General features: G+C 38.1%; 1 protein-coding gene across 9 annotated transcripts in view; it reads left to right on the top strand.

Annotated features, from left to right (window-relative positions):
• The window catches only part of Eif4g3 (eukaryotic translation initiation factor 4 gamma 3), a 304,684-nt gene extending 284,255 nt beyond the window's left edge, over positions 1-20,429 (top strand). For all 9 annotated transcript variants that reach the window (XM_071617438.1, XM_071617441.1, XM_027937618.2 and 6 more), the window contains 5 exons: positions 1,583-1,681; positions 4,922-5,068; positions 7,324-7,405; positions 10,962-11,108; positions 14,469-20,429. In XM_071617438.1, coding sequence (XP_071473539.1) covers positions 1,583-1,681; positions 4,922-5,068; positions 7,324-7,405; positions 10,962-11,108; positions 14,469-14,650 — 657 coding nt within the window. In that variant the 3' untranslated portion in view covers positions 14,651-20,429. The remainder of the gene's footprint in view (positions 1-1,582; positions 1,682-4,921; positions 5,069-7,323; positions 7,406-10,961; positions 11,109-14,468) is intronic.
• Positions 20,430-20,917: the final 488 nt, after the last annotated feature.

Below are 20,917 nucleotides of genomic sequence, written 5' to 3'. Positions count from 1 at the left end.
CTGCTTTTAGAGTAAGATAGGATTCGTAGAATGATTAGTTTTGTTAACTTTTGGGTCATTTGGATACAAGTCTGATTAAAAAGAATTGGTAAAAAAGACTCTGCAGGATGGTGAATTTCTTAAATTCATTTTAGTTAAATATGTAGTGAGTGCATGGTTATTCTCTGCAAAGCTGTCTGCTTGGCTCTCAGTCTACTAAGATTAAACTAGAGAGGGAGATGGATATATCCAAACTAATTATTTCAAAAGCATGTGGAGGTGCTCTATTAGAGGTCAAAGAGGCTGAAGGATGTGTTGTGGCATCCAAAGGGGGATGAAATGTCTTGGAAGAGAGATGTCAAAACAAAACAGAACTCACAAATGAACATTCTGCAGTGATTTCTAATGTACTCAAACCCAAGCCAGAGATATTGGTATGTTTGATTACAGAGTTTCACAGACACTGAGGTTTTTCTTTTTTTTTTTTTTAAGTCAACGTTCATCTCACTCTGAACCTGCAGAAGTTCTTCTGTACCCTATTTGTGTAGTAGTTATTCATAGACAGATGCACTAAATAGCCTGGCTCTGCTGATTATTTCTATTAATAATATTCTTTAGTTAATGATGCTAAAATTTTTTATTTTACTGAACTCTGTAGTTTTTATGTTTGTAATTCCCTCCTTGGCTATAGTCTTTATTTAAAACTCAAACTCTTCTTAACTTTTATTTTTATAAAAAGAAAACAAATTTCTACTTATAAATTAAACCATATTTTCTTAAACCATAAACTCTGAGCCAGAGAGCCCGATTTCTGTCCAGGCAGTGGGCTTGCACCTCCTCATGTTTTTCCAGCTGATAACAGCTTTGCTCTATTGTTTCTTGGGCTCAACCTTGCACTCCTTGCCCACAAAACACTTCTTATGCCTAGTTCAGGAGCAACAGGTGCCTCTTATAACAGGAAGTATAAATCTGATCTGCGGTAGAGAGGGATTCCAGTGTGGCTTGTGAGTGGCTCTAAAAGCAGGTACATGTACAGAGCCATCTTTCCATCTAGAAAACAGACAGTGTTAAATTTATAAACCTGCATGTATTAGACTCTTTAATGGTCATATTAATAAATCCCAAATACCAGTTTAATGTTTCCCAAATTAGTCATCTGATAAATAAATTATTGAATCTAAATAACTATACTTCAAATATTCACCATTATATTTGTATACATTCAGACCTCTTATTTTGAAAGTCAAGAATCCTAAGAGATTAATGTCATATTAATAAGGAAAGGTTTTCATTTCACGTTTTTTTTTTTTTTTTAAGATCCTAGGGATTGATCCCAGGAGTACTCTACCACTGAGCTACATCTGCCACCCCTTTTAAATTAGATTGTGAGATAGGATCTTGTCAAGTTGCCAGGTTGGCATTGAACTTGAGATTCGCCTGACTTAACCTCCCAAATCACTAGGATTATACCCATGCACCACTGTACTTGGCTCATTTTTCACTCTTTAGGGTTCTACGTCCTTGACCTCAAGCAAGCTTTTTTTTTCCTCCTTCTTCTACTTCCAATGTAAAAATTAATGGATTGGATTTATCTCTCTTTTAGAGCCATAAGAAAGTGGGCGCCTTATGGAGGGAGGCTGATCTCAGCTGGAAGGACTTTTTACCTGAAGGGGAAGATGTACATAATTTTCTCTTGGAGCAGGTGGGTAAGAACAAGACTTATATCTTTTTGTTGTTGTTTGTACCAGAGATTGAACCCAGTGGGGCTTAATCACTGAGCCGTATTCCCAGCCCTTTTTATTTTTTATTTTGAGACAGGATCTTGTTAAGTTGCCTCGCTAAGTTGCTGAGGCTTTTGAACTTGTGATCCTTCTGCCTTAGTCTCCCAAGCTGCTGGGATTGTAGGCATGTGCCACTGCCCCAGGACTGTCTTCCATATGATAGCAGTTGGTCTGTTTCATAGAGGAAAGGAAGATAATTTCATTAGTATTCTGGTATTAAGATTAGATCAAAATAATAATCTTAGTTAAGATATCATCTTAAGTACATGTTTTAAGGGCACTCTCCAACTGTACAGTCATTAGAGGAAAGATAAAAGGTATGGAGAAATTTTAAAAGACAGACACACTTAGAAAATGAGCTAAATAGCCAGGCGCAGTGGCACACATCTAGAGTCCAGCTATACAGAAAGATCACAAGTTCAAGGCCAGCCTTAGCAATTTGAAGCCCTAAGCAACTTAATGAGACCCTTTCTCAAAGACAGAATAAAAAGGACTGAGGAGGTAGCACCCCTGTTTTCAATCTCCAGTACCATATCTCTAAGAACCTGAAATGAAACTGATAAGTAAACCAGGGTGATAGTACTAAAGAAGATCTAGGTGTACTGAGCTCTGGGCCTGGGAAAGGCAGAAGAAGCATGAAATTACTCTTTTGGTAATGGGAACTAGAATGCCCTTTACCAGATAGAGGCCTGGAGATAGGTCTACTTCTTGAAACTTCACAAATAAATAATTTCAAGAAAGTGGAAACAATCATAGCACTAGTATCGTAAGCTGGCCTGCCTGCAATCTTGATAACTGGATCCAGAAATCTACAAGGTAGAGGACTGCAGGATTGATTTAGTCTGGCCCTAAACAAGTAATTTGGGAGAAGGGAGAGTGGTCTGGGTAGAGGCAACTATAAAACTGTTAGACCAAGGAAGATGAGAGAGAAAGAAAACAAAACTCTCTCAAAATGATCTTGCAAGTCAAAGTAGTTGAACACTTGAGGAAGACTAAAGCTAAGGAAGGTAATAAATCAGCAGTAAGAAGAAAAAAATCACTATAGGTAAAAAAGAATAAGAAAGTAATCAGAAGATGACCTTAAAATAAATGTATCAAGCTGGGCATAATGAAACACACCTGCAGTCCCAGCTACTCAGGAGGCTATGGCAGAAGGATCATTTGAGCCCAGGATTTTGAGGCTAGCCTGGGCAATATAGCAAGACCTGTTCTTGGATATAATGCAATGGGGGTATAACTCTGTGGTAGAGCACCTCTGAGTTCAATCCCTAGTTCAAAAAACAGTAAAGTAAGTATATTGTTGTGGGTAAAGACAGCATACTAGTTTGCCATGGTAGCTTTCATTTGGGTTGGTAGGTAGCTTTCATTTGGGTTGTGGAAATAAATGGAGGAGCTACTGCCAAACAGTAGGAACCTGTGGAAAGCACAATTTCGGATGCACTTTTGGGCTCCCAGAAAGTAGACAAATTCTCTTTCAAGAGATTAAAAATAAGAGGAGGGGAGGGGAAAGCCAGAGAGGAAACCTGAATTCTGAGCAGTAAGCACATGTGAATACCATGTTGCCCGAAGAACAAATGCCAGAGATTGTGGAAGAAGCTGAATTGGTTCAGTTCAGCATTACCCTGGCTCTAGAAAGAGCAAGCCACAGTGCTCTTTAGAGAAAACATCCTTAACATTGGTCTGCCCCCATACTTTTTTTTTTTTTTTTTTAATATTTTATTTACATTTTAGTTTTCGGCAGACACAACATCTTTGTTTGTATGTGGTGCTGAGGATCGAACCTGGGCCGCACCCATGCCAGGGGAGCGTGCTACTGCTGGAGCCACATCCCCAGCCCCTGCCCCCACACTTTTTATCCCCCCACAAATACACATTACCTAATATATGGCTTAACCCTTGTAGAGTTCATGTAGTATACAGTGAAATGAGTCACCATGAATGAGATCAAATAAATAAGCAGAAAGTGGTAGATTTAGACTCCAATGACTTGAGGTAATGAAATTATCTATCAATCAGAGTATAAAATATCTCTATATAAAAGAGAGGGAATCTCCCAAATGAGCAATCAAGAAACCACTAATCAGAACAACTGAAGAGGTTTTTTAAAAAGTGAATACAAAAACTAGCTGGGTGTTGTGGTACACTCCTGTAATCCCAGCCACAAGAGAGGCTGAAGCAGGAGGATTGCAAGTGCAAGGCTAGACTAAGCAATGTAGCGAGACAGTGTCTCAAAAGTAAAAAATAAAAACTAAAGAAAACTTTACAGTACAGTTTGTTGCCTTCTTCCTTAAAAAGTCACTAATTTTGGATGGATGGTGCTGGGAATTGAACCCGGGGAAGCTTTACTTTTACTGCTGAGCTACCTGAGCTATAGACCCTGCCTTTTTTTTTTTTTGGAGACCTGGTCTTACTAAATTACAGAGGCTAACCTCAAACATGCAATCCTCCTGCTTCTGTGTCCTAAGTGGCTGGGATTACAGGTGTGGACAACCCCACCTGGCACCAGTAATTTTGATTATAGACTTGTTGTTAAAGAAATAGTATTGCCCAGTCTGGCCCCAAACTCCGGGTCTCAAGTAATCTTCCTCTCTCAGCCTCCTGAGTAGTTGGAACTGTGGTGTGTACCACTAATGCCTGGTTTACGGAATTTTTTTAGAACTACCTAAGAGTTAAACAATTTATAGGATCATTTTCACACTTGGATTCAGAATGGTCTGGAGGTATTTTAAGAATTTAAAGCCAAACCATGGGGTATGACAACTCTATAGTGATACTAATATTGAACCAATGGTTACATACCGAATGGAAGTTAAATTATGCCCTTGCCTAGGACTCACACCCAGCTTTAAAGAGCTGTGTTCCTACCCAAGATTGAAGTTCATAATGATTTGGAGGTAAGCATATCCTGAGGGGCAATTATAGCAAGCTTGTTTGTTTGCCTATTTTTATTTTTTTTAACAGAGAATCAGATAAAACTTATGAAAAATTAGAGAAATCTTCTGAATAATAATAGAGTGATGGTCTTTGAAAACTAAAAATATAAATATCTTCTGCTGATCTTTTTGATCCCTGTAAAACAGAAAGTATAGCCTGTGGCTTTGTTTTCCTCTCGGGATGATAATATTGTACTACATTAATTTGTTTTACATTTTATGTTTCAGAAGTTGGACTTTATAGAGTCTGACAGTTCCTGTTCCTCTGAAGCACTTTCAAAGAAAGAACTCTCTGCTGAAGAACTCTGTCAGCGCCTTGAGAAACTCATTATTGAGGACAAAGCAAATGATGAACAGATCTTTGACTGGGTAGAGGTATAGAGACCATGTGATCCTCTCTGCCATAGAGATAAGGAAGGTTCTTGTGTGACCCTCTCAATTCACACACCATATCTTTTCCCTTTGTGAGAGTTTTTAAAAAGAAAAGATAAAAACATAATAATTGAGCTCACACTACATAAAGATGTTTGTTACTTTTATCTAATCCTAACATTAGTAAATCTGTTTATCTCTTAGCAGGTCTGTCTTTCCTATTGACCTTGTTTGTTAATATCTTTTTTTTTTTTTTTTTTTTTTTTTAGGTTTAAGTGGACACAATATCCTTATTTTACATTTATGTGGTGCTGAGGATCGAACCCAGTGCCTCATGCATGCTAGGCAAGCACTTTACCACTGAGCCCCAGCCCTATTATATATTTTTTTAATATATAATATTTATTTTTTGGTGTAGATGGACACAACACAGTGCATTTTATTTTTATGTGGTAGTGAGGATCACTCTACCGCTGAGCCACAATCCCAACCCCAATATCTTTTCTTAATCTGTAGTCTTCTCTTCATTTTTCTTCAGGTCTAGTCTATTCTTTGATTCTAGAATTATAATATTTGGCTCTGTTTCATAGAAGAAATATGCAGTTGATATTTTTATAACAGAAGAAACAGATTGTTTGAAGGGGTATTTATTATGTAATTACATTTAGGTAATTAGTTTATTTTTCTCAAACAGTGCTTAAAATCTAATCCTTTGAGAATTTTGATATTCAGTGTTTGAAATTGCTCTGTCAAGCCAGGCATAGTGACCCACACCTGTAATCCCAGAGATTTGGGCCAGCCTAGGCAATTTAGCAAAATTCTGTCTCAAAGTAAAAAATAAAAAAGGGTTGGAGAGGGCTGGGGCTGGGGCTTAGCTGTAGAGTGTTCGCCTAGCACGTGCGAGACGCTGGGTTCCATCCTCAGTACCACATAAAGAATAAATGAATAAATAAAGGTATTGTGTCCAACTAAAACTAAAAAAAAAGAGTTGGAGATATACCTCTAAGTTCTATCCCCAGTTCCAAAATGAGATTGCTCTGTCAAACTGTTTATTAAGTATTGTTTGATTAAAAAAGTAAGGGAACATTATTATTTTCTCATTTCTTCTTCAAAAGTAATTGTTTAGCCTTTGCAGAAATAACTCTGAGGTTAGACTAGTCTGGCTTCAACTCAAAATATTTTTAAAAAGGTATAAACCAGGAACTAGCTATAACACATAAATGGTCATGAAACATTGTACACATGGCTTTTGGCACTTTCTCCTGCCCTGCATCACCTCCTCTGCTGCCAGTTCTAGTGCCACACATTTCTGTTCCGAGGGAGACTGGTTGTGAAGCCTCTGGCTGGAGCACAGTCCTCCGTGGCCACTGTACTGCTGCCCAGAAGAGCTAGCCATGTCACTCAGGCTTTCCGTCCACTCTGTTCCCACGGAGCCATCAGTTCTTCCCAACTGATGATGGAGATTAGGCATTAAACAAAGAGAACTGCTAGTTCATCTACTTCAGTCTTAAAATTCATCAGCACTGGGCTGGAGGCGTAGCTCCGTTGTAGAACACACTTAGGCATGAGGCCTACACTCAATCCTAGTGCCAAAAAAACAAAAATTCATCAATACTAAACTTATCTCTAAATATCTTTGAAATCCTTAACTTTTCAACCCAGCAGTTTATAACAATGTCTTTAATTTTCCCTGGCTAGTCATTTCAAGCTTGACCCTCTCCACGGCAAGTACCATACATATACTCTATTCAAAGAAGCTGAGACAAGCTTTAATTTTTTCACAGGCATAAGGAACATAAACATTGAAAAATATTAAAATACCTGCCCCCGAAAATGTCTCCTCATCACATTAAAGTTAAAATGAAAGAGCAATGTTGGCATGTACACACAGAACTGCACAGTGCTGAGGAATACTCCCCTGCAGCTGTGGTGTGCTAGCTCCTAAATTATAGACCTGGCTAGATCATTAATACGGATTATTTATTGAGGAATCATGTTTTTACTTGGCTTCAAATGATAAGTCCTCTAAGACCTAAATACTGCTACTGGGAATATTTTCACATAGAACTGGCCGTAGCCAAACTATTTTAAAATGAATCGAAAATTTAATGTTTGCAAGGATGTGCAAAAATGTGACTCTGTCTGTCCTTAGTGCCAGGTTAGCCCTGGTTTGGGGAAAATAATTTCTCTGGTATGCAAGGGTACATTTAACTGTTTTTTGTTTTGCCTTTTTGTTTGTTTGTTTGTTTAAACTTAAGGCTAATCTAGATGAAAACCAGATGAGTTCACCTACATTCCTTAGAGCTTTAATGACAGCCGTTTGTAAAGCAGCTATTATAGGTAAGTGACATTTCTGGAAGTAGGTTTTATTTATTTATTTTGTGTGTGTGTGAGAATGTAAAATTTATTTGCTCATTTCTTGCATTTGAAGTACTCTTCTGAAAGTAGGTTTTAGTATCTGAAATCGTTATTATTTCCACTACTGATTATATAGTCTGATTTTTTATTGTCTTCAAATCTTGTCCTGTATAGCTCAGTTTTTGTGCAAATTTCTGTCTACCCTGCCTGACCATCTCAAATATGGGACAAATAGATGCTCTTGTCTCCAAAGAATCCAATTTTAGCAGCTACTATACACCTTGTATTCTACAATTCAATAAGTTGTTGCATACATCCAGGGGTGGGAAAGTTTGTACTTTGTTGTATGTGGCTCCCCTGCCTGTCCTAGTGCTGGGGATGGAACCCAGGGCCTCACTCATGCTAGGCACCCACACTTCCACTCAGCTACATCCCAGTCCACATGGAGCTTTTTCCTAATCTATTCACCTCCATCATTCAAGACTTCAAGACCACCTCCTTCCATTTTGGAGTTATAATGAAAGGGGTTCAGTATTCTTAACCTAATCGACGGAGGGCTTTCTCATCAGGAAAGTCACATTTTATAATAAATGCCCATATAAGGAAAGAAAATACCAGCATTTTCTCCTGCTCTGTGTTGACTTTATTTTATGGGAATTGACATTTTTATTGGATATTTATGAATTATGTAGGTGAGATAAAATTAGGATTGGTAGAAGCCCTAAATATTCCTTATTATTTAACAGTATTTATGAGGACATCAACTTAGCTTTAGGTGGAAATCCACATTTTTGGCACTCAAGAAAAAAAATCTTATCAGTTCAAGAGTTGTCTCAGAATTTCAAGTGTTTGTCATTCCACAAGTAAGCTCTCTGGGGCTGGGGTTGTAGCTCAGTGGCAGGGCACTTGCCTAGCATGGGTGAGGCACTGGGTTCAATACTTAGCACCACATAAAAATAAAATAAAGACATTCTGTTCATCTACAACTATAAACATTTTACAAAAGAAAAAAAAAGCTGCTGGGGGTGGTGGCACATGCTTGTAATCCCAGTGGCTTTGGAGAATCAAGAGTTCAAAGTTAGCCAACTCAGTGAGACCCTATCTCTAAATAAAATGCAAAGTAGGGCTGGGGATGTGGCTCAGTGGTCGAGTGCCCCTGAGTTCTATCCCTGGTTATCCCCTTCCTCCACAAAAAAAGAAAGCTTCTGGCCATGCCTGTTATCCCAGCAGCTAAGGACGCTGTCAGGAAGATCAAAAGTTCAGGGCAAGCCTCACCGTCTTATCAAGGTCCTAAGCATCTTGTCAAGACCCCTGTCTTTAAATAAAAATAGTAAATGCTGGAGATGTAGCTCAGTAGTAAAGCATCCCTGGGTTCAATCCTCAGTACCAAAAAAAGAAAGACTTTCCTGCCACTTAATTTAACTTCAGAATTTTAATTTAAGATTTTCTGTAGGGTGAATTGTTTTCAAAGTGAGTTTTAATTGTTTTCAAAGTGAGTTTTAAGTGAAAGAGTTTTTTTTTTTTTTTTTTTAAGTTGTAGGTGAACACAATACGTTTATTTTATTTTTCTGTGGTGCTGAGTATCAAACCCAGTGCCTCACGTGTGCTGGGCAAGAGCTCTACCACTGGAGCCACAACTTCAACCCCTCAATGTGAGTTCTTTAAGGACATAAGTCACAAGCTATGTAGAAAGAATTCGTAAAATTTTTTAAATGGAACCATAAGACCTCCCCATTTTAAAACATCAAGGTTTAGGCCAGGTGTGGTGGCCTGTGCCTGTAATCCCAGCTCTTATGAGACTGAAGCAGAGGGATCACAAGTTTGAGGCCTACTTTCTAGCCCAGGGCCTTGTAAGGGCTCTAACCACTGAGCTCTACCCCAGACTTCTAATTTCCTTTTATAATGTTGCTTAAAAGTACTCACTTGAATTCCTATTATTATTATTATTCCCTGGATTTAATTCTCAATACTGAAAGGGAGTGAGGAATTAATCAAGGTTGAGGAGTGCAGAAGCTGCTTTAAAAACCATATTGGAGCTAAGGATTTGGCTCAGTGTTAAGCACTTGCCTTGAATATATGAGGCCCCAAGTTCAGTCCCCAGCACTAAAAAAAAATAAAATAAAATCCCCCAAATCCTAAATTGTATCCCATGATAACTTCAACAGAGAATAGAAAATCTCATGCTTCTTGGCACTGAGGATGCTTTCCTCAGCCCCTTTTTATATTGCTTTTATCTCAAAAGGCATAGATTGAGGGGTTTGTTTGGGGTATTTTTTTTTTTAAGAGAGAGAATTTTTAATATTTATTTTTTTAGTTTTTGGTGGACACAACATCTTTGTTTGTATGTGGTGCTGAGGATCGAACCTGGGCCGCACACATGCCAGCAGAGCGTGCTACCGCTTGAGCCACATCCCCAGCCCTGTTTGGGGTATTTTTGTTTTGTTTTTTTTTTTCCTCCACTATCATAATAGTCTTTTTCCTCCTAGGAATAATAAAATGGTCCCAACTCTTGTATTCTTCTGGAAAGATTTGGATGAACTGCCACTTTAATTTTCTTTTTTTTTTTTTTTTTATATGTGTGCATATGTGCATGTATGTAGTAATGGCAATCCTTGTGCATGCTAAGCAAGCACTCCACCACTGAATTATATCCACAGCCCCCTCCCCATTTCCTGTTTTAATGTTGCTTTTTTTAATGCATTCACTTGAATTAATATTTTTTATTTTACTAAAAATCTTATAACAATACTTTTATGGACTACAATATAAAATTTTGATATGTTAACTTTCCACCAAAGTGACAAAATACTTGGGGGAAAAAAATCAAGAGAAAAGGTTTATTTGCCTCACGATTGCAGAGTTCTTGTTTGCTTGGCTCCATTTGTTTGGACCTGTAATGAGGCACAGCATCATAATGGGGAGCACAAGATATGGAGCAAAGCTGCTCACTTCGTGGTGGCTGGAAGCAGAGAAAGAGAAGGGTATGGGCTCCCCATGTGCCCTTTAAGGGCATGCCCCCAATAGCATAACTCTTCCTTTCACTGGATCCCGCCGCCTAGTGTTTCCACCACCTCCCAGTTGCCCTACAGGCTGGCAACCGAGCCTTTAACATATGGGACTTTAAGGCACACTCCATACCCAAACTAGAGCAGTTTGTCTACAGTGTGGAATGATTAAATCAAACTAATTAATATATCCTTTTTGTATCTTTTTCATGGTGAGTCATTTGATTAATATTGCTTTTGTAGGTTGTTGTAAAACTACTGTCACTTTTTCATTATAATTAAAGATAAATAATTGGGTGCACTATTCTTGAAGGATACAAGAATTCAAAATGCATCTCTCCTCCATGTTTTTATTATTTTTGAGATAATATCTTATTAAAAATGTTAGAGTATTTGGATTTCAGAATCTTGTCTTGGAGCCCCTTACCTCCTCTTTCTGTACAAAGCCCTTTGGGTACTATTGTCAAAAAACTGAAAGTGGTTCTGTGTGTTAATTCCTTAAGTATAATGCCTACTTCCTCTGTTTCCTCTAGCTGACTGTTCTACCTTCAGAGTGGACACTGCTGTTATCAAGCAGAGAGTGCCGATTTTACTCAAGTACCTAGACTCAGATACAGAGAAGGAACTGCAAGCACTTTATGCACTACAAGCATCAATAGTAAAACTTGATCAACCTGCCAGTAAGTTTGCCTCATGTTGTTATAAATTAACCAAACTAGTGGGTGAGATTTATCCAGACCAAGACTTCAGAGGTGAGTGAGGATTTGAAGATGGGTAATATAAGAATCACTAACTAGTAACAAAAACTCAGCCAACATCTTAAACATATCTGATATTGTTTATTTGTTTCATTTTTGTTTTTGGAGACAGAGTCTTACTGTGTTATACTAGCAGTCCTCCTCCCTCAGCCTCCCAAGTAGCTGGAACTATAGCCACATGCCACTGTAATGGGCTCCAAATTGAATTTCTTACAGACTTATATGAGAAAATGTCAAAAAGAGCCAGGCACAGAAGTGCATTCCTGTAACCCCAGCTGTTCAGGAGGCTAAGGCAGGAGGATCATGAGTTCAGAGCCAGCCTCAGCAGCTTAGTGAGGTCCTAAGCAATTCAGCAAGACCCCGTCTATAAATAAAATATAAAAAAGGACTGGGGATGTGGCTCAAGGGTTCAGTTCTTGTTACCAAAAAAAAAAAAAAAAAAAAAAAAAAATGCCAATAAGAAAACTAGTTTAGGGCTGGTATTGTAGCTCAGTGGTAGAGCACCTGCTTAGCACTTGTGAGGCACTGGGTTCGATTCTCAGCATCACATATAAATAAATAAAGATCCATTGACAACTAAAAAAATATATTAAAAAGAAAACTAGTTCATATTAGAGATTTAATACTTACTTTAGAGGAGATCTGACATGTTAAGGCACTGGGTTCAATCCTCAGCACCAGAGAGAGAGAGAGAGGAAGAGGGAAAGAGAGAGAGAGGGAGGGAGGGAGGGAGGGAGGAAGGAAGGAAGGAAGGAAGGAAGGAAGGAAGGAAGGAAGGAAGTTGTGTTCATCTACAACTAAAGAACTATTTTTCAGGGCTGGGGATGTGGCTCAAGCGGTAGCGCGCTCACCTAGCATGCGTGCGGCCCGGGTTTGATCCTCAGCACCACATACAATGATGTTGTGTCCGCCAAAAACTGAAAAATAAATATTAAAAAATTCTCTCTCTCTCTCTCTCTCTCTCTCTCTCTCTCTCTCTCTCTCTCTCTCTCTTTTTAAAAAAAAAAGAAGAAATATTTTTCAAAAAATGTTTCTGGGGTTGGGGACATAGCTCAGTTGGTAGAGTGCTTGCCTTGCATGTTCAATCCCCAGCCATCACAAACAAAAATGTTTCTGTACCATTAGTTATGGTAATCATGCCAGTGTGCCATACAAGCATTTAAGTGGGGCAGTCATGACTAAGAAACTGAATTTTTCATTTTACTTAGTTTAAATAGCTACATGTGGCTAGTGGCTACCATATTGGACAACTCAGGTCAAGGGCATGAAATTGGTGAATAGTCTCGAGAGTAATACTTTCCAGAATGCTCAGACATCCAGCAAAAACCTTAATTATAACCATGGCATATTTAACAAAGTATTTTAGAATAATTTTCAGTTACGAGTTACTCATTCTTGGCTAACCAGACAAATAAGGTAGCCTGAACACACCCTAGTCTTAATGATACTGGTAAATTGATAACTATTGAATCTTAGAAGATTCTTTTAATATTTTGTGACAGCTGGTACACGTTTGTTTTAGAGATGGCACTGAAAAGTAGTTCTTGGGCACTTCTTTGTTGGGATGTTTGCAAAAGTTTTGCTTCTTTCCTGGAGCTGCTGAATCGCTCCAGGAGATACAGGAACAGATTAAAACAAATTATCCTCAGAGTGCAAGTGAAGAGCCATCTAAGTCTGAATCAGAAAATATGATTATTTTTTCCTTCTCTCAAGGTCTTTGAAAGGTCATTTAAATTCCTAGCTTCCTTTTCTATATTGTTATAGGAAGAGGACCTTACTTGTCAAATGAGATATCAAATGGTTGGATGAAATTGATGCTATATGCTTAGCCAAATTAAAATGTCTTCTATAATTACCATAATTCCATAAGTCATCCCTGGAGAGCTGTTAGTTTTAGATTTACCAGCAACAGAATTGTGGCCACTGGTTTCCATTTCCCTATAGACTAACCAGAGTTTTAGAAAAAGAAAAGTGATCCATCATTAATCTGAGTGATTAGAGAGCTGATAATAAATGATTTTTTTTTTTTTTTTTTTGCAGTGATGTATATTGAACCCAGGACCTTATACATGGCTAAACAAGCACTGTAACACCTTCTAGCCCCAAGGAATTTTTTTTTTTTTTTTTTAGAATAATAAATGTAATTTTTATTCTGGCTTAATGCCTCTACCAACTTACTTTCTCTCCCCCCACCCCCGTTTTTTCTTTCTTTCTTTTTTTTTTTTTTTTTTTCCTTTTTGGTACCAGGAATTGAACCCAAGAGCTCTTAACTATTAAGCCACATCCCTCCAGCCCTTTTTAATTTTTATTTAGAGACAGGCTCTCACTAAATTGCTGAGGCTATCCTTGAATTTGTGATCCTCCTGCCTCAGCTTCCAGAACCACTGGGATTATAGGCCTGTGCTACAATAAGTTTCCACTCTCTGAGAAATATAGAGAATTAAAATTACTCAATTTGGACATTTAAAACAACAAATAACTTACGTTCGATGGATAAAAATCCAGATGAGATAGCTTTTGCCCATGTTTTTCGTATGAATGATCACTCTTTTCATTTTTAAAACACAGCATTTGAAGGGGAAAAGAATTTACCCTGCCTTTTTCCCCCTAATATTTGTTAAAATTATACTGCAGACTTTCAAAAAATGAAAAAAAAATCTATAAAGAAAAAAGTAAAAAGAAAATTTAAAAAGAAAGTGATAAGTACTCATTTTTATTTTTCAATGTGTTTAGATTGAGAACTTTGGCTTTACCAATATTAGAAAATAGTTTAAATTGAATGAAATAGTAGGAATAAAAAATAATTTAGGCTGCTTAAATGGTCTTTTACTCCTTGTTGGATAAGGAGTTGTGTAGGGTTGGTGTTCTTTGCTGTCGTTTGTGGGGCTGGGGCTGAAGCTGGACTCTTCACATGGACTGCATCCGTATATAGCCCAGCTGTCCTGTAACAGTGATTATTTTTTTAATTATTATTTTTTTTTAAAGTTAGACTTTATTGAGAGAGAGAGAGAATTTTTCAGTACTTATTTTTTAGTTCTCAGCGGACACAACATCTTTTGTTTTTTTTTTTTAATGTGGTGCTAAGGATCGAACCCAGTGCCCCGCGCATGCCAGGCAAGCGCACTACCGCTTGAGCCACATCCCCAGCCCCCTGTAACAGTGATTATGATGAATGTTGTTGATGCTCTTTTCTGGGAGAATGAATGTGCTTTCATTCATTCATTGCTCTTCCTCAAAAGTACAGTGTCCCAAAACTGATAGCTTATTTTGAAACCCTTACAGATTTGCTACGAATGTTTTTTGATTGCCTGTATGACGAGGAGGTGATCTCTGAGGATGCCTTCTACAAATGGGAGAGCAGCAAGGACCCTGCAGAGCAGAATGGGAAGGGCGTGGCCCTGAAATCTGTCACTGCGTTTTTCACATGGCTGCGGGAAGCAGAAGAGGAGTCTGAGGATAACTAAAACTTCAAATACACAAAACGAAACAAAAGAAACAATTTAAGTATTTTTTTAAAAAGTTTCACGTCTTCGCCAATCACAGTGCAGCAAGGCCAATTCTCGCAGAAATCCCCACGTGTGCACGAGTGGGAGAGGGGAAAGAGAACAAAGGTGATCATGGAGGAAAAAGGTACTGGAAACAAGTAAACTTCCAACCTGAGGGCGGGAGCACTAAAACCAAAATACATGTATTATTTATAGAAAATATTTTCTGTTTTAATCTTTTCTTTTTAAACAAGGACTCATACTTAAAAACACATTTAGCAAAAAAAAAAAAAAAAAAAAAAAAAAAAGTTGAACTTTTAATTTATTTTAAGGACTGCAAATGCCAGTGTGTAATTTTTTAATTTGCAGTTTCTGTAAACAACTTGTATAATAGAAAAGCAGAGAAATAAATGTCCCTTCCCTTCATATGCACCTCACGTTTGTTTTAAGGCATAGTAGTTAGTCCAGATTTGAGAAGGTTTGGGGTAAACAAGGTAAGAAAGATTTCTCTCTCTCTCTCTGTCTCTTTCTCTTTTTCTTCTTTTTTTTTTTTTTTTTTTTTTCTGGGCATCAAATCTTTCTGCCTGCCTCTCAGCTTGCTTCAGAAAATTAAAAAAAAAAAAAAAAAAAAAAATCACAATAGTAATCAAAACATACATAACCTTGGAACAGAAGGAAATGCTGTGGACCAGAGAACTCCAAGATTGTTCAAAAACAAAAAGTGCTACCCTGGAAAAAGTACTCTTAATACTTTTGAAATCTTTAGAGCAACTTTAAGGCTTGTAAATACATAGAACAAATATTTAAAAAAAAAGAAGAAGAAGAAGAAATTGACTCAATACTATTTCTTTTCACTTTCAAAATATAAAGAACAAAATAAAGACAAACATTGCAAGTTTAAATGAAAGTAAAGCGACTTCTCCTTTTGACAGTTGTTGCATGTGTGCCCATCCCTGGGAGGTGCTATCTGGCTATTCATTATCTAATCGAAATCATTCCTGAGGAGTGTGGTATGTGTATGTGTGTGTGTACATGTGTATGTCTCTTTAGTTCACAAATGAAAGCTATTTTGTGGATAGAGAGGGCATTTGTGTTTGGGTGGGGATGCTCTTCTGGGAGTCCAGGAAAAACTTGAAACTCCAGCTTAGAGATACACTTTAAGTAACAGCAAACCCAAGGTGACTTTTAAAATGACAAATTCCCCATTGTGTATCAGGGTACTATTTTACTTTGAGATTACCACTACCACTGATTTTTTAAATCTCCTCTCAATTGCCTGGAATATTTAGGAAATCCAAAGACGTCTTCTGAAGAATGAGGGGGGCACCTAAGTTATGCTTTTTCGTGGGGGTGGGTTTTAAAACCAAACTAGTACCATATGTGGAAGATGACATTGCTCCCCAGCTCCAGCTCCATGCAGGCCATACTGGTGAGTATAAAGCCAATTTAAGAAGAAAACCGGGCTACTTCCAAATAAATAGTCTTTATATTTTGTATCTGGATAACCAGAGATTTCTGTCAGCTTCCATAAAAAAACATCCAGAATAAGACTTGTAAAACATAAGAACAAAATTTCTCAAGGAATAAAAGGTTTTTCACCAGTGTAATTGAATACAATACAGAATCCTCCTATATGTAAGCCCACTGAGACCATTCTGTGTGGTGAAGAACTGAGTCTGGAAAGTCTCTTGACAAACTTGTGACAATACTGCCATAAGAGATGAGGCCTGAGAAGTTGTTTGGGGTCTGGATGCAGGCCCTGCCTGGGAACCTTCAACTGGAAGCAGCAATCCAGGTCTAGGATATACTAAGTTTTAACTGCCTTAGAATCAAATTCAGAGAATTCTGATCCAGGAATCTCCTGAATAACAGGTTTTTAGAAGACTATTAACAACATTCACTGGGGGTGTGGGGTGGGGAGTTAGAGAAGGCAACTGGCGACTGCCTCTTGGGAGTTAGTGACTGTCATTTGCAGGGATCTAATCAGGAAGGACTTTCAGGTACTAGAGATGGCCTATTCGTAATATTTTAGATATAGACAAGTGTTAGAAGTGGAGGAAAGAAATATTTTTAGAAGGAAAAAAGGGAAGAAAAATCTTAAAAGATATAAACATTCATAGTACAATAACAATATTTGAAATCTCACCTGTAGCAGGAAGTATGATGAGGAGATTACAGAGAACTTTTGGTTTAGCTTGTTGCTGTATACAGGGAATGAAGTGGCCAAATATGGGCTGGAGTTGTAGCTCAGTGGTAGAGCGCTTGCCTAGTATGTGTGAGGCACTGGGTTCAATCCTCAGCATCACATAAAAATAAATAAATAAAGGTATTGTGTCCATCTATAACCAAAAAAAGAAGAAGAAGAAGAAGTGGCCAAATATGGCAAAGTGAGATCATTGCTCCCTACTGAGTCCTACTGAACTGTGAGGTATTGTACTGAGTGTTCCCTCCTGTCTTCTTGCTGGAAAGCAGGGTTTGATGGATTTTGTTTCAAAGAAATAGCATCATTGGCAGCCTGTACTCCTTCAAGATGTAGCAAATGTGCTGTTATGCAGGCATAGTACTTTTGTAACTAATTTAGGTGTCTGTGGTTATATTCTAGCCAGTTAACTTATGGGTACATTGTAACAAGTAAAAGTTTGGTCATTTTGGCCAAAGGAACATGATGCCAAAATAAACTCATTGTACATTCTTTCATAGACCAATAAGTTAGTCACAGCTGCATCGTGTACTAGTTTTAGTCAACAAATACTTAAAGGATAGAGGTTTAGCTCAGTGGTCAAACCCATACTTAGCATGGGTGAAGCCCTGGGTTTAATCCCTAGCTCTGCCTCAAAAAAACAAAACAAAAAAATACATGTACTGAGTATGGAGTGTGACAGTGCTGTAGCCCTCTGATCTCTTGGAGCTCCTGTTCCTTATGGAAACAAAACTAGAGGTTAACACGCTGCATAAGACCCTCCCTTGGCAAGTGTCTGTTCCTTATTCTGGTACATCTTTGGTTTGTTTTTTGTCTCCCATTTGCAACAATTAAATCCAAAAGCAGCTTTTGAGCTACTCTCCAAACAAGTTTTCATTTGGGGCTTTTTGACACATCCTTTCGTTTCAGATGACTCCATTCAAGTCAAAAGGATTTAAGCTGGGGACAGAGAACAGGCTGTTGGATCCAGCTCTGTGTTTTCATCACTCAGGGTTTGTTCTTTAAAAGAAGAAAAAGAGGAATGATCCAGCTTTTCAGTTTTGATCATTGTTGGCACTTCCTCCTGTGTGCCTCATTTTGGAGGGAGTAACCTTTTGCATTGCTTCTATTTGTTTGCATTTCTATTTCTTATTGAGTTACAATACCACACTATAAATTCACCCTTGTAGAGGGCACAATTCAGTGGTTTTATCATGTTCAAAATTGTGCAGTCATCACCATTGTCTTAATTTCAGATCATTTTCCCCTCAGAATATAATCCCATACCCATTAGCATTCACTCCCCATTTGCCACTCTCAGCCCCAGAGCCGGTAATCACTGACCTACTTTTGTTCAGGGACCTGACAGCAGGGATTAGGCCCTGAATTTTCCTTCTTTGAGTACGAGTGTAAATTTAAAAAAAAAAAAATCAATACTTTTGGTGGTTGTACAGAAACCCCAATAAATAATAAAAAAGAGTTTGCAAAGCCATTAGCCTCTGTTTGCAACACAGAAAATACATGTCAATTCTGGACCAAAATAATTTCATTGAAATACTAAAAGTGATATGGAAGAATTAAAAGAGATTTGCAGCAACTGTTTTTAGTGGTCAGCTACAACAAACCAAACTAGCAGCTATTTTGTTCATCAAGAGTAGATTTTAATTTACAGTTAAAGAGTGTCTGGTGTTTTAAAAAATATAAACTCTTAAGAACAGCTTATGAATCATAAGACCAAGTTTGAAAAACAGAAATTGTATTAACACCACCAGCAAGCACAGGGTCCTCTCAGTCTTCTGCCCTCCTATTTTGTGCAGGATGCAGACTCCCCAGTGTTGTACACATTATTTACAGTTATTAAAATCAGTCTGTATACAGGGTACCTATAGAGTAGTATTAAGCCCTGAAGAAGCACCAAGCAGTTTCATAGGCTTAACAATCCAGATCACAAGTTCTGAAGATAAAATAGATTCTATTTTGCCTTAATTTTTATTTTATTGGTACTGGAAATTGAACCCAGGGCGCTCCAGCACTGAGCTACATCATCAGCCCTTTTAATTGTTCTTATTTTATTTTGAGACAGGGTCTGGCTAAATTGCCCAGGCTGACCTCAGATGTCCAGCCTCTTAAGTTGCTGGGATTACCAAATTTAACTTTTTTTTTTTTTTTTGATGTAACGTGAAAGTATGTTTACAACTATCAGCTAATGGTAAACAAGTGCCTGAACATTCCCTTCTGTCACTCTGTGGACTGGCAATATATGACCTGGGAAGTCTGCCATCCTAATACTGGCAACAAAAGTCTGGTCATTTCGACCTCTTGTTTCTTGTTACTTGAGTAATTCTTGTGTTTCGGATTCCTTTGTGAGTCAGTCTTACCACGGTGTACTCTAGAATAGTTAAGGCAGAGCTAGAGTTAGAGTCTGGTATTTTATTTGTCCTTTTCCTTGAGGCACACTTGTACATAATGTCTGTTTATTCAGAAACCTGAGCTGCTCACTTGCCATGTGAGAACTGCTCAGTAAAGAAGAAAAACATGGCCAGGCGCAGTGGTGCACACCTGTAATCCCAGCGGCTCAGAGGCTGAGGCAGGAGGATCACAAGTTCAAAGCCTTAGCAAAATTGAGTTGCTAAGCAGCTCAGGCCCTGTCTCTGAATAAAATACAAAATAGGGCGAGTGATGTCGTTCAGTGATTAAACACCCCTGGGTTCAATCCCTGGTACCAAAACAAACAAAAAACATACAGTATTCAGATATGACCTGCATAGCCAAACAGTCCCAGCCACTCGGGAGACTAAGGCAGGAGGATCCCTTGAGCCCAGGAGTTTGAGGTCAGCCTAGGAAACAGAGTGAGACCCAGTCTCCAAAAAGAAATGTTACATGGATGGATGACTTAGTCAAGTAAGAGTAATGGAAATTGAGAAATCCTATAAGTTAACTGACAATGAAAGCATGGCATTCCAAAATTTGAGATGCAGCTGAAGTTCTACTTTCAGGTAAATACATGGTCTTAAATGTCTTCTTTCAAAAAAATGTGGACGTGCCAAACATAGTGAAGTACACCTGCAAGTTCCAGCTACTCGGGAGGCTGGGCAGGAGGACTGCAAGTTCAAGAACAGCCTGGGCATCTTAGCAAGCCCCTGTCTTAGAAATTAAAAGCGCTGAATGGCAGAACCATTGCACAGCATGCCTGAGACTCTTGGTTCAATCCAAGAAATCTAAAATGCCATCAGAGGAACCAATTGGAGAGAAAATGTTGCATGGGTGGTTATCAAGAGTTCATAAAGGAAGAAGTCATGCATGCACTGTAGTGGAAAGAGGTCTAGACCAGAATTGGGTTCTGTGGCAAGTACAAAGAATGGTGCGTTCAAAGAATAAAGAAAGAATTGAAGAATATGATAAAAAGTCATTCATCCTTGAATGTGCCCTATTAAATCAATCCAGGTGAACTTTTTCTGGACAAATAAGGGGAAATAACTTTTTGAAACTTGCCTTTTACTGTCATGGTGTGTATGATGATTTTTTAACCACATAGGTTGTACCGTAAGATTAAATGGAGTAAAAAATCCTATCACTTCATTTTTGCAGTACATTTTCTATTTTGTATAAAAACACAAATATTTACCACATGTTACTGTTGCCTACAGTACAGTAATGTGCTGTTTAGGTTTGTAGCCTAGGATCAATAGGCTATACCATACATGTGTAGTAGGTTATCCCATATAGGTGGGTATAAGTACACTATGTTTGTACAACCATGAAATCTCCTAAGGCATTTTTCAGAACACATCCCCCGCCTCATGAAGTGACTGTATGACCATCCTGTCATTTAAAATTCATAGATATCAACCTTGATTTAAAAGAAAAAATATTTTTCAACAAAAGAAATCACAGTGCTTTTAGAAATCATATCCAGTCCACACAGTATACTGAATAAGTGCAGCCTCTTGGAGTGAGCAGTTACAGGCAATGTCAGGGTTAATCAAAGTATGGGCCTTGGACAGCAGCACCAGTATCACCTGTGAGCTCATTTCAAGTGCAAATTCACAGACCTCAGATTACTAAAA

The sequence above is a fragment of the Marmota flaviventris genome, chromosome 10, assembly GCF_047511675.1.
Source record: "Marmota flaviventris isolate mMarFla1 chromosome 10, mMarFla1.hap1, whole genome shotgun sequence".
Taxonomy (NCBI): Eukaryota; Metazoa; Chordata; class Mammalia; order Rodentia; family Sciuridae; genus Marmota; species Marmota flaviventris.
This window is presented reverse-complemented; position numbering and strand designations above follow the sequence as displayed.